General features: G+C 41.7%; 1 protein-coding gene across 9 annotated transcripts in view; it reads left to right on the top strand.

Annotated features, from left to right (window-relative positions):
* The window catches only part of LOC119950622 (fibroblast growth factor receptor 2-like), a 203,107-nt gene that overhangs the window by 78,468 nt on the left and 112,398 nt on the right, over positions 1 to 12,241 (top strand). For 5 of the 9 annotated variants that reach the window (XM_038773221.1, XM_038773215.1, XM_038773213.1 and 2 more), the window contains exons 1-2: positions 7,447 to 7,599; positions 9,347 to 9,582. In XM_038773221.1, the coding sequence (XP_038629149.1) occupies positions 7,574 to 7,599; positions 9,347 to 9,582 (262 nt within the window). In that variant the 5' untranslated portion in view covers positions 7,447 to 7,573. Of the gene's footprint in view, positions 1 to 6,558; positions 7,025 to 7,446; positions 7,600 to 9,346; positions 9,583 to 12,241 lie in introns of those variants that run through there. The other 4 variants (XM_038773220.1, XM_038773219.1, XM_038773218.1 and 1 more) reach the window with 3 other exon arrangements.

Here is a 12,241-nt window from a genome sequence, read left to right as displayed (position 1 = left end):
CGCAGGTGGCAGAGGCCATGAGCGCCATGGGCCTCACTGCCAGCAGTGCCGGAAAAAGCTGCATCACCGCCCTTCCAGTGGAGCACCGCCCTTCTGACAGAGCACCGAGGAAGGTTGGAACATTTTAAGCAAGTGTTTTTATGAACAGGCGAAGATATGTCGACAGATTTGTGCCCTAACCCCTATCTCTATCCTATGTGCTGCACCCATGCCAACTTAATGTCTGCCATGCAGGTGGCTCCTCTTTGGCCAGACCAGCCAAACCTTTAGTTCAGTACCACCACACTTCAAGCGACCGACACGCAGAAGAAAGACCAGCAAGTGAACAAGTCCTAATCACAGGCTCAAACGGTTGTTGTCACACAACTGGGGAACACTGTAGCAACGAACTGAAACTGCAATTTCCAGCAGAAGTGAACCGCAGCAAGGCAATGCTCGAGCAGGAGAGGCGTGACCATCGACTCACCAGAGTGCACCTCAGTCAGATACAAGGCACATTGTGTTGCGATTAAAGCCAAACTGTAGGAGGAAGTCATGGATGAGGAAATTCAAACGAAATGGCGATACAGGGTGAAATTCTGCCCTCCCACTCGATGGCCAGCACGGTTTGAGAATATGGCAGGAGTTTCACGCCATCAAGAATTCACAATCTCAGAGTGATCCTGGAAATTTATCTTCATTTTCAGGAGGTCCACCTTCTTTCTTCAATAATGAGTCAGTGATGTTGGACGCCTTTTCAATACGCCGCCTGGTCACGACATCCAGGCCTGCTTCACTATTGAAAATGACATGAAACACCCAGGTGTATAATAACTTGGGTTGAAACTGGACGATTTGGTGTGTTTTCCCGCCGGCCGCTGCAACTGGAAACACTCCTCGTTCCTTGCCCGGCATTTGGCCTCAAAATGGGAGAATTCCACGTTTAGTGTCAACTCCCAGAAAGATCATATCATGGTAGACCTCACGGAAAAAGAAAACCTGTATTCATACCATGAAGGAATGGAGTGAACATCCGGTGGGATTTACTGGCTGTTCATGCCGGTGGGAAATTCCAGTCCCCTGCCGGCGCACGGGTTTCCCGGCGATGAGGTCTGCTGACAACGGGAAATTAACCGATAGATCGTGCTAGTGGGCTGCCGAAAATCACATGACGGGCTGATGGGAAAATCCAACCCATCGACTCTGAAAGGAACGGGACAAACCTATCGGGCGGGATTCCCCGTCCCGCCGCACCCATTGTCTGGTGCGGCACGCCCCCATCGGCAATGGGATCCTCTGTCCTTGCAGCCAGACAATGGGGTTTCCATGGTGGGCACCCCAAACCGTCAGGAAATCCACAGGCGATAGTGAGCTGTCGGCGAAATGGAGGATCTTGCCGACGGAAAATCCAAGTGATGTGTCTGATAAAAGCAGGTGGCTGGTTGATAAAGACAAGTTCAACTCCAAAGAGCATAAAAATTGGGATCAGGAATACCTAAGTGCCAAAACACAGAATACTATGAGTCAAAAGCAAATCAACAAAGCTTGCCCAAAGCAACTAATTCTGCCACTCCTTCAGATGTAAGCAGAAAGTGATGTGAAAGAATTGGCAAGCCTCCAGACCGACTAAATGTATAAAGTCAGCGACTTGACCGGGATGGTGGTTGGAGATGGGAGAAGCATAGCACATGAAGGGTTAGCACTGCTGCTTCATAGCACCAGGGGTTCAATTCCAGCCTGTGGCTGTGTGGAGTTTGCACATTCTCCATGTGTGTGAGTTTTCTCTGGGAGCTCCGGTTTCCTCCCACATACCAAAGACGTGCAAGTTAGGTGAATTGGTCATGCTAATATTTCCCAAAGTTTAGGTGGGGTTACGAGGATAGGAGCAGGGGATTGGGCCTAGGTAGATTGGGCTCTATTGGAGCAAGGGCTTGTGCAGACTAGATGGGCCAAATAACTTTGTTCTGCACTGTCGGGATTCTATGAAATATGTTGGCTAAAGACTGGGGGGGGGGGCGGTGTTGTACAGAGGTGTTTTGTACCACAAGGGTGTGATGTAAACAGTCACATGGCAGGGGGCCCAGGTCTGTCTACAAGTATGCAGAGACCTGCGTAGAGGTAAGCCTGGAGTTAGCTCACAGTTTGGGCTACACCATACATATGTAAACAGTAATGTGTTACCAATAAACACTACTGTTCAACCTTAAAAGCCTCTGAACCTCTTTGTGAGAACTACTGAAAAAAGCCCTTGCAAGATCCTTCAAGATATTTCAAACCATTAGCGGGATAATAAATCCTGGAGCTTGTTTGTAAGATCAAACAAAACTCTACTGTTGGTTTTGTCAACTTAGCTGCCTGAATTGAGGTTTTGTAATGAACTTGCAGAGCTATTTTTACATGTTTACAGTATAGTGTGATTGGGCTGAATTGCCTGTTTCTGTGCTGTATATTCTGCAAATGGTGGTGCAGTAAAATTAGCCCAACAATCGTACTTATTGTTCCCAATTCTGATAAGTGCCGAAGAATTTGTGGAATTGCACAATGGTGCCGGGCTGCAGCTGTCTCTTTATCAACTGTAAATTAGGCACCTCCTGAGGTGTGGTGATTTTTTTTAAAATGAGGATTACTTCAGAATAATGAGATAAGCTAGCTACCACAGAGTGAGCTATCTGTTTTTAATTTGCAAGTGTAGAGTCAACATTTTTGTGGTTTCAGCCATACTATTGGAGGTGTGTATGGTATTGTTTCATAGCTGCAGAGGAGGGAAAGAAAATCCATTTCATTGCACCTGGGACGTCAGTCAAACAGATGGGCAGGTTTTGAGAGCTAGAATTAAATCAAGCGGAACAGCCACTGAGCAGGCAGTTATGAATTTATGGAAGCTCTAATGCAGCCATTTCTGGTTTTCTAGTTTCTTTGCGATTTTCTTTTGGTTTACATTTGACGCATTTTTCTTTTAAAAAAAAGTGCTGTATCCTCTTGCATGATTTCACCTGTAGAATACTTTCCCTACTTTATATAAATATCCAGTACATGCATAAAATCATAGATTCGGCCCATCGAGTCTGCACTGGCACTTGGAAAGAGCACCCTAGTTAAGCCCACACCCTCACCCTCTCCCGTAACCCCACCTAACCTTTTTGAACACTAAGGGCAATTTTGCATGGCCAATCCGCCTAACCTGCACATCTTTGGACTGTGGGAGGAAACAGGAGCACCCGAAGGAAATCCACGCAGACACGGGGAGGACGTGCTGACTTTGCACAGACAGTGACCCATGCCGGGAGTCGAACCTGGGACCCTGGTGCTGTGAAGCAACAGTGCTAACCAATGTGGTGCTACTGTGCCGCCAGACTTGTAAAATTCTCCAGTGTGCTTCTGCTGAGGAGGCAGACTTACTGGAAGTACACATTAGAATTCGGACATACACATTGCACTCTCCTATGGCAAGAGAAAGAAATTCCGGTGCAGCCAGTACCCGAATTTGCACTAACGCATTGTCAGCAGCAACAGTTGCAGTCAGGAGCGCAAAATCAGAAAATTATCTTGGGGCATTTTTCAGGCAGCTGGTAAGAGTGTGGTTGGAAATGGCTGAGTTTCAGGGGCTGAGCATGGCAAGATATCCAGGTCCCAAAACAAATCTTAATTTGGCCTAATCTGTCGAGTTGTGGTTTTCCAAATTCTAATTATCAACGCAGAAGCAGCCTCTAATAGCAGAATTGAGAGACACAGCAGGATCATTTACGTATTATAATTTTGTAATACCTTAAAAACGGCAGGTTCATCGAGCATGAACTCCGAAATGATATGACTGCCAATCATCTTGTACCAGCCTGTGAGTGCATAAAATTTGTTAAGCGTGTGCTCATCTGTCTGCATTAGCTGATCAAATATGTGGTTCCAGCACAAGCTCATGATCTTATTTGAGCTGTGAGGAAAATAGTGAGCAGGAGCCAGCTACTCCTAAATAAATGATCGGAAGGAAAATGATTTGTTCCCCATCAAACTTTGAACAGAGCACATCTCCAATTCCAGCCACTGAGGTAGATAATGCATGGCATATTTTATGCGCTGTTTTATTAAAAATAACCAATGTTTACTGTCTGAGGTTGGAATGTGCTATTATATAAACCTGTAATTTATCCTCTGATTTACTTTTCAAGTTATAAACACTGTCACTGCTAACTTGTGTAAGTCAGCTTATTATGACAGTTACTCTGCGTTTCAGTAACCCTTAGAACTATTTCAAATATATATATATATATATATATAGAGAGAGCGAGAGAGCTTCTGATTGGTTTTGGACTAGGATAGTTCCAAAGGATTTTTGAGACTACATGCACCCTTTGTAACAAGTCTGAAACCACATCATGCTCAATACAAACTAGCAATATTTTGAAATAGTTTACATTTTGAAGGCTTCCTCCCTTTTTGTTTCTCCTCACTCCCATGCTGTCAAAATATACTTTGAAGTAATTAATTGCAGTTTAAAAGACACACTATTTTTTCTCTGTGCAAGAGCAGGCTCTGTTCAGACGTTCTGGCACCATTGGCTGAATGGGTATTTCAAAGTAACTTGTCTATTTGGATAATGCAGATTCTGCCGCTGTAGACTTGTAGCTGAGGATAAACGAGCTCTCCCCTTTACCCTCAGAAGGTGTCAGCATACTGGAATGTAAGGCGCCTCTGTATAATATCATAATGGTTCTTAAACCGCTTCGTAACCTATTTTCATTCATATGGTCACAAATCTGTGTTCTATGTTAGAAATGCAAGATTTTGGTATGAAAATTAATGTTTTTTGCTTTAAGTACTTTGAACGTGTTCATTTTAATGTCATTGTAAAAGTATCCAGGAGAGTCCCAGGTCAATGCCTGATTTAAGTTGACATCTCTGGTGGTGAAAACTGTTCCAATTAGCCTCCATGTCTCTGGGGGATTTTGAAGGGAAAATAATCAGTTAATATTTGTGTTTTTGACCAGTATTCAGTGACCTCTGCCAGTTAAACACACCCATGGAGGTTTGGTGAGGACAAATTTGGGTTCAACTGTGATGCTTCTGATGGTTGAATAGTTTGCCTGGCGGTCACTGTCCGTGCTCATGATGGGGAGTGATACTTTGGGCAAAGGAATAGCCGAAGAGGAGCAGTGCTGTTTGAAACATCATCCAGGGTGATCCAGAGTTTACAAGTAGAGTAAGTGAGAAAATTGTGGTACTGGCTAAATGTTATATATAATATCAGCCGTGTATCCATCATAATAAAGGGCACTTGTAAATGTAAATCTAACAGGAGGTGAAAGATGTGAATAGAGTTCCCTTGCCTTGTTAAAAAATATGTCAGGTATTAAAGAAACAGGATAACTAATGTAACATTTTTCTTGTATTGAGACACTACTTATGCTTTCTCAACAGTGATGGCAATGCTTCTCAATTAAATGGTAAATCGATGTCCTGCACTGCCAGTGTATATTTGTACTTTATTATTAGAGAGTGTGGCTCAACCTATCCCCCCTTTCCTTAATACCCTGGCTGCTTATTGATGTTTCAGTATAACATTTAGAACGGCAGATTTTTAAAAAGGAAGTCCCTCGGGTCTTTCAAGAGTTTAGGCTACTTGAGATATTTTGTTGGAGAAAGACTAAATAAAATGGATCCCCTCCTGGTGGGGCTGGGGGCGGGAAGATACACTGAATGGGGTCCTTGTCAGCCCTAGCTCTTGTTTAAGACTTAAAACTATTGTTCTCTTTGCTGCCTGAACTCTGATGGCTTTACTGCCCTTGGTCCCAAGTCTGCGGAGTAGTGTCTATTTGTCCATTCACACTCCACTGGGGGGCTCAATAATAGGCGTATTAGCCAGACCATTCACATTCAATAGAGCCTTGAAGGGGTTCGAAAGCAGCCAATCACTTTACACAATCAGTGAATAGATTATGGTTCTATTCAAAAGCATAACTGGTGTGAAAGATTCCTCAAGCTTGCTGTGATGAGCTTTTCATCCCCAAAATATCTCATAATGGAATTGTTTACTTGTGATCATTGTTTTAATACTCTTTATATTTTTTCACATTGTGCAACTGCTATCCCTTTAAGAATTGCCAGGAATTACTTTAATGGTAATTCATTGAGCCAAATGAACTGCTGCTGATTGATTGCTGTTCTTTCAGCCTAAAGGAGTATACTCCCTGAATTGCTGTTAAAGGGGGAAAACATGCTGTCTGTCTTGTTATTGTTCAACCCTGCTTTCCAAATACTAATAGGTAGATGTTAGTGAATGCCCCACTGTCTCGTTGCTTTCTGTTTCTGCGTTCATTTTTTTGCCATTTGAACGCAACAGCTACTAGTCTTGGAAATGTATGTTCATGTGTTGGGAATAAACTGAGTCGGGGGACATGCCAGCAAACTGTATGCCAAGTTCTCCATGCTGTGAAGTGGAGGAGTCGCAGCCTGGCCCACTGAGTTAAACATTACTGGGAACGGATTTGATTGGCACAGGCAGTTTGCTCTGCTTGTTTGATGATGGGGAGCTCAGTTCAGCAACAGGTTCAGATTACAAACAGGGGGAGTGACTAAAGAGGGGAGAGAGAGGGGGAGTGCAGATTTGCAGGCACCAGAAGGAAGGCTTTTGAGATTGCAACGAGCTTGTGAATGAAGTGAATCCGGCAGAGCTGGGGCTGCAGTTTCTGCGTTGATTCTGTATCGTTGCCGTCGGTGTTTTCTTACAGGGATACCCTCAGGACGATTGCAAACCCTTGTGATTTAGGTTCCTGTCTATTGTATAATAAGAAAAAAGTTGCTGGGCGAAATGGACACTTTTTTTCATTCAACGAGAGCCGTACGCTGGATGTGTGTGTTTGGGTCATGTTTTCACTGATCCCAAATAATCAAGTTTTCCTCAGAGACCTATGGCAGTTGGAGCTAAGTAGTCCCGGCACAACCCCTGTTTCTAGAGGACAACCCAAGGGATCCCACATTCCTTACTTTAATTCATCTTGTGCACACGCCTGCTGCGGGGAGCGGGGGTCATATTCCTGCTGTAGTAGTCAAGGTAATTCTACCAACTGTGTTGGATTGCAGACAATTATTGTACGCCAGAAATTGCACTTCAATGTTTGAAACCAAAATTTCTTATCGTTTTATTACATGTTTAATTTGAATGCCATGTTTTGGTGGCCTTAAGGGTCAGCGCCAAATAAAACATTAGCTGAAGCTGAAAAACAATGAGATGACTGTGATGAAGTTAAATGACATTAAGTCGATGCAGAACAAGTGCTCACTTGCAAACTGCGCGGATAGTTTTTTTTTAAATTTAGCCTGCAGGAATGCAGTACTTCTCTCAACTCAGCCGCCTTTCCCATGTTTGGAATAATTTGGGCAGGTATGTGATGAGGTGAAAATGGCTTGAAGAGCGGGTGGCATTGAGGCCATCAATCAGATTAGTTTGACAGCTCCTCCCCAATGTAGTCTGTGGAGGGAGACAAAGTTCCCTTTCAAAATAAGTCTAGCTTTCACTGTGCAAGGAACTCCGCAAAGGATTGCTGTGTATTTCTGTATTACTGCAAGGAGCCAATATGTGAATACTCAATAGAAACATTGCATGCCCAATGCTGTAATCAACTCAAGGTACTTCTTAAGACTTGCACATTTTTTTTCTCAATGTGATTTTCTGTTTATTTGCCACAATATGTCAGATCTTTGTAAGATCACTCCACACACCGATCTGTTTTTAAGCAGGGAGAACTTTAATTTTTACAGCCCGGTGTAATATTTTTCGGCATATTTATACAATTGAGAATTGTGATCTGATACTGTTCATCACCACACTTTGCTGTCACTTTCACTGGAAGGGCTGCGAATTAAAGTGAGGAAAACAGAATCTTTCGTTAGCTCTGACGATGCATTTGGGTGAAAACTTAGACCAGTGTAAAATTAATTCTAGCTTGTAGAAAAAGATCGGCTGACAGACCAACAACCTGTACATTTGTGGCAAATGTCATTGGGCAAAAGAGCATGGTGAAAATTCTGAAACTTCATCAACTAAATGATCACTTTTACAGGGTTCACAACGTAATTATGTGAAGATGTTCTATACTTGTGAAGCATTTTGGTTTTGTACTTAAATACACTTAATGTAAAATGATCTAGAATATTTGAAAAAATATTTTCTGAAATTGAATACCATTTTGCAATCTTCCAAACGTTTATTAATAGGAATACAAAATTTATGTTATGGAGAGAGATTGGTTGAAACTTTTGCTTGTTAAGGGTGTGATCTATTTAGCAGTGTGTGCTCAACTTTTATGGCCAGATACTACTTTTGTTGGTATATTGATTTAAATTCTGGATCGCATGTTATGTGTAGTTGTCATTAAGCAAGTAAAACGTATTTAGGGGTGTAATGTCCACTGAACTGGGAGTAACTTACTCTTGAACACCAATGTAACTTTCATAGACAGTAATGCAGCATGAACAAATTAATTTTTCACTCGTATGAAACGACGCCTAATATTTTGTGTCTGTGAAAGGGTTAAATTGGGTTTACGTAGATCTTTTTGCAGGAGAGATTGGAGCCAGAGATCTCTCATCACAGACATTTATTCTCAAACATAGATTTTATTTTCACCAGTTGTTTTTCCTATTATGTAAGGCTGCTGTGTTGATGTATTTTGACTCGTGTGTTGACTGGGGTCAGAATGTGTATTCCTCTGGTTTTGCAGCTTTATTTGCAGTAGCAATTCCCACATACCTTGTGCCTGTACTAGAGGACAGTCCTGCGCATTGACTGAAACTGTCCCCTTGCATTTGCACCTTCAATACCAATTGGAAAAAAACTTGGGAATGTATGCATTAGCTTTAACAGCATAATTCCTGGGAGGTATTTTTTGGTGTGTTTAGTGCAGTAGTACTAAGCTAGGTTTCCAGTAAAATCTTAGAAACCTTCTTCAATGCAGAAAGAATGCAGGAGAGAAAATGAATGAAGACAACTTAAGTACTGCTTATGAATTCTTTGAACTTTATTCTTCTGGGATGCGTTTTACCATCACATACAGTGTGTGGATTCAGGCTTTCCAGGTTTGATACGCTGGAAAAAAAATTAGAAACCAAAGATTTTTTTTGAATAGTTTACCCAATATTTAAACCATTAAACGGCTGGTTGAAGTTACTAGTTTGAAAGTAGATCCTTTTTAATAAGTTCCTTTAATGTAAATTTTCACCAGAAATAATTGTTAAACAGAAGATGATTTTTTTGGTGTGCAGTTGCTGTCACAAAGTTGCATGATTTTCACTTTTGGAACTGCAAGTATCCCTCTTTGGATTGAAATAAGTTTCCACAATTGTTCCACTGACAGGCTAATTCTTCTTTCTGCAGCCTTTCAAGTGAGGAGCCACACAGTAAAGAGGAGGACATTGGTCTTTCATGCCTATACACAAGAATTCAGATGGGATTAGAGTCCAGATGGAGTTCCTGCAGTGGTCTAAGGATCTTCACTAACAGGATGCCTGGTTGTTGTTACTTAGTCTGCTGGGCCATGTTAGCCATGGCCGCACTAGCTGCAGCAAGGCCACAGTTTAAGCCTGCTGATAATGGTGCTTCAGAAACTGAAGGTAAGTTAAATTGCATTGACTACAATGTTAAGTGGCAGTTATTGTTACATCAAGGGAAAATAAAGGCAGCTCTTGTCTAATTCAGCCTTTTTAGTGCTTCTAACTATTCGTATGTAAATTTTGTTTAACTGGCCTGAGCCAATAATTAAACTTTGGTATCTTGCTTACTTTATAATGGGACAACTGAAGTATTTGCAGAAGTCTTTACTGGAATGAGAGATGTTTGATCTCTGACTTTGTATTTATTTCAAGCAGTGCCAGAGAGTGCACATTGTTTTTGTACGGCCCATGTCTTCAAAAGTTCTCAATTTTCATGTTACTTTTGCTTGTTTCTTGTAAGTCTTCCTAATTTCTCCACATCAGAAACCACAAACGAGCATTTAGATACTTTAAAATGGGAGATAGCATTTCACTTCAAAAACCACACTTAAGCAGTGCATTTAATTGTGATTTCATATTCAGCAACATTTGCTTAGTGGCTTCCAATGAGTGAGAACCCACTCTCTACCTTTATCAGCAAGGCTTAGTTGAATTGCTCATCATTTTGGCAGTGATCTAGGGATTCTGTGAGGTGGTTCCAGAAGCCACTGGGAGATACCATTCCTCTGGAAAGGCTCAGTCAAAGTAGGATTCTGGTGTGATATCATACAGTAGCTAAAGTTAATTTTTCTTCTCTGGTTTAAGTGAAGATTCAGCATGTTAAGTAAATGTTGCTTTTATTTTTAAATTGTGATTTCGCAGGCGATCTTGGTGCATTCTATAATTCATTAGCAGTTTTAAAAGGATATACCTTAATAGTTTTTGGTTACTCGGGATGCAGGCAAGGATGCAACTTAAAATGACTCCATAGCTGACATGAATGAGGTTTTTTAACTGATGGATAGATAAATGAATGAAGACTTATGTCTGCGGGTCTGTCGACAGTCGAGGGAAATTGCAGTCAGTGTTTTGGCTTGGAGGTAATCTGAGAATATAGAGAGAGCAGTTAGGTTCTCATCACCATTTAATGAGTTCTATATTATTTTCCTCCTGTTGGCGACACAAGCATTTTCAGGAACATTTTTAGTGACAACCCAGTGCCGGTTGCAACTAGTCTTGGAAGCTGCCATGGTTGTTTGACTTATATAAGCAAGAATACAAGGAAGTGATGAGGAGAGTGTAAGTTACAGTGCCGAGTAGAATCTTCAGTTTTACAGCTTTTAGTGATTCTACAAATAGTGAGAATCTTTCAATGCATTAAGTTCCTTTCATACATGGACTAGGACATTTTTGTTTGCTAAAATGCACATATTTCATTTGTTTCAGCTGCAAGTTGTAGTTAATTGTGAAATATTGAAAGCTGCGAGCTCAAAAGCTCATGTGTAGTAGTGCTGGTTCTGTTCTGCTGCCTAGTGAGATAAAGGAATGGAATGCTATTGAGAAATATTCATACAGCAAATTAAAAGGCCAGGTGAAAACAATGAGTGCTATAGTTTTAATGGAACTGTCAGTCCTGCAAATTTTTTTTTCCCATTCCCTTCCTTTGGGGAAGTGCCTGGCCTCCACTTGGCAGCTGCCCAAATTGAAACATTTGAAATCACAAGCTCACCACGTGGGGAACAGCGGGTGCAGACCCACGTCTTATGACTATGGTGTAGCCTGTTGGCACATTCCTGAGAGCACCTCGCAGTGTGAGATTGTGGCCATTAACTCAAAGGTCTATGAAGCACAGACCTTTACAGTAATCCTGTTTAGTCCATCTGTCACTCTGCCGTGTATTTTCAAATACGCATTGTGAAAATTTGGGGCACATGTGGAAAAAATGGAGCTGAGTTGTTGGTGGCTTATATTTTTTTAAGCGGTAGCGAAAGTATATACTGTGAGATTCTAAGCTTTTTCGTTTTGTCGGAGAAAACTGCAAATGCTGCCTGCCCTAATCTCCCTAAACTATACATGCTCTGACTCAGAAGTCACATCGAGTAGCCCACCTTCTCCTGTGTTTCTGAATCAGTTGCTAGGAGGTTTGAGCAAGTGATCTGGGAATGATTTTCCTTTTTATCCCCTAACAACATCTGCTTTGCTCCCAAAAGCAGTCCACAACGAAGATCAGAAACACAGTGACATGGGGAATGAAAGCTGTGTGCTCCTGCTGCCATGGTCTCTTCATTTTCTAATATACAGCCATGTAATCCTGAATTGAAATATCAAGGATATAATTTTTTTTTGATGGCTCACTGCAAATTGCCTATTGCAAAGGAGCTTCAGCCTTTAAAGTGCTAATGACTCTTTCAGAGTCACACACTAAAACACAAATTAGCCGTCCTATACATGTTTAAAGCACATATACATTGGTTTACTCGTTTCTTTCGACTTGACCTTTTTTAAAAACTTGAGCTTTGGTATACTCTTTCCCCCCCCCCCCCCAAGTTATGTCATAATTATACATTAGATAAACTACACATCAGAGGTTTAGATTTGCTCTATTTAGTTTTACACTCCTGAACACAAGTGCTGAATCGACACACCACAAGTGTGAAGCAGACTCCTTTTTTGAGACTGCGTAACTCTGCAATCAAATTAGGTATCGAGCAGAAGGGGCTGATTTAACTCACTGGGCTAAATCGCTGGCTTTTAAAGCAGACCAAGCAGGCCAGCAGCACGGTTCGATTCCCGTATCAGC

Source organism: Scyliorhinus canicula, chromosome 16 (assembly GCF_902713615.1).
Source record: "Scyliorhinus canicula chromosome 16, sScyCan1.1, whole genome shotgun sequence".
NCBI lineage: Eukaryota > Metazoa > Chordata > Chondrichthyes > Carcharhiniformes > Scyliorhinidae > Scyliorhinus > Scyliorhinus canicula.
This window is presented reverse-complemented; position numbering and strand designations above follow the sequence as displayed.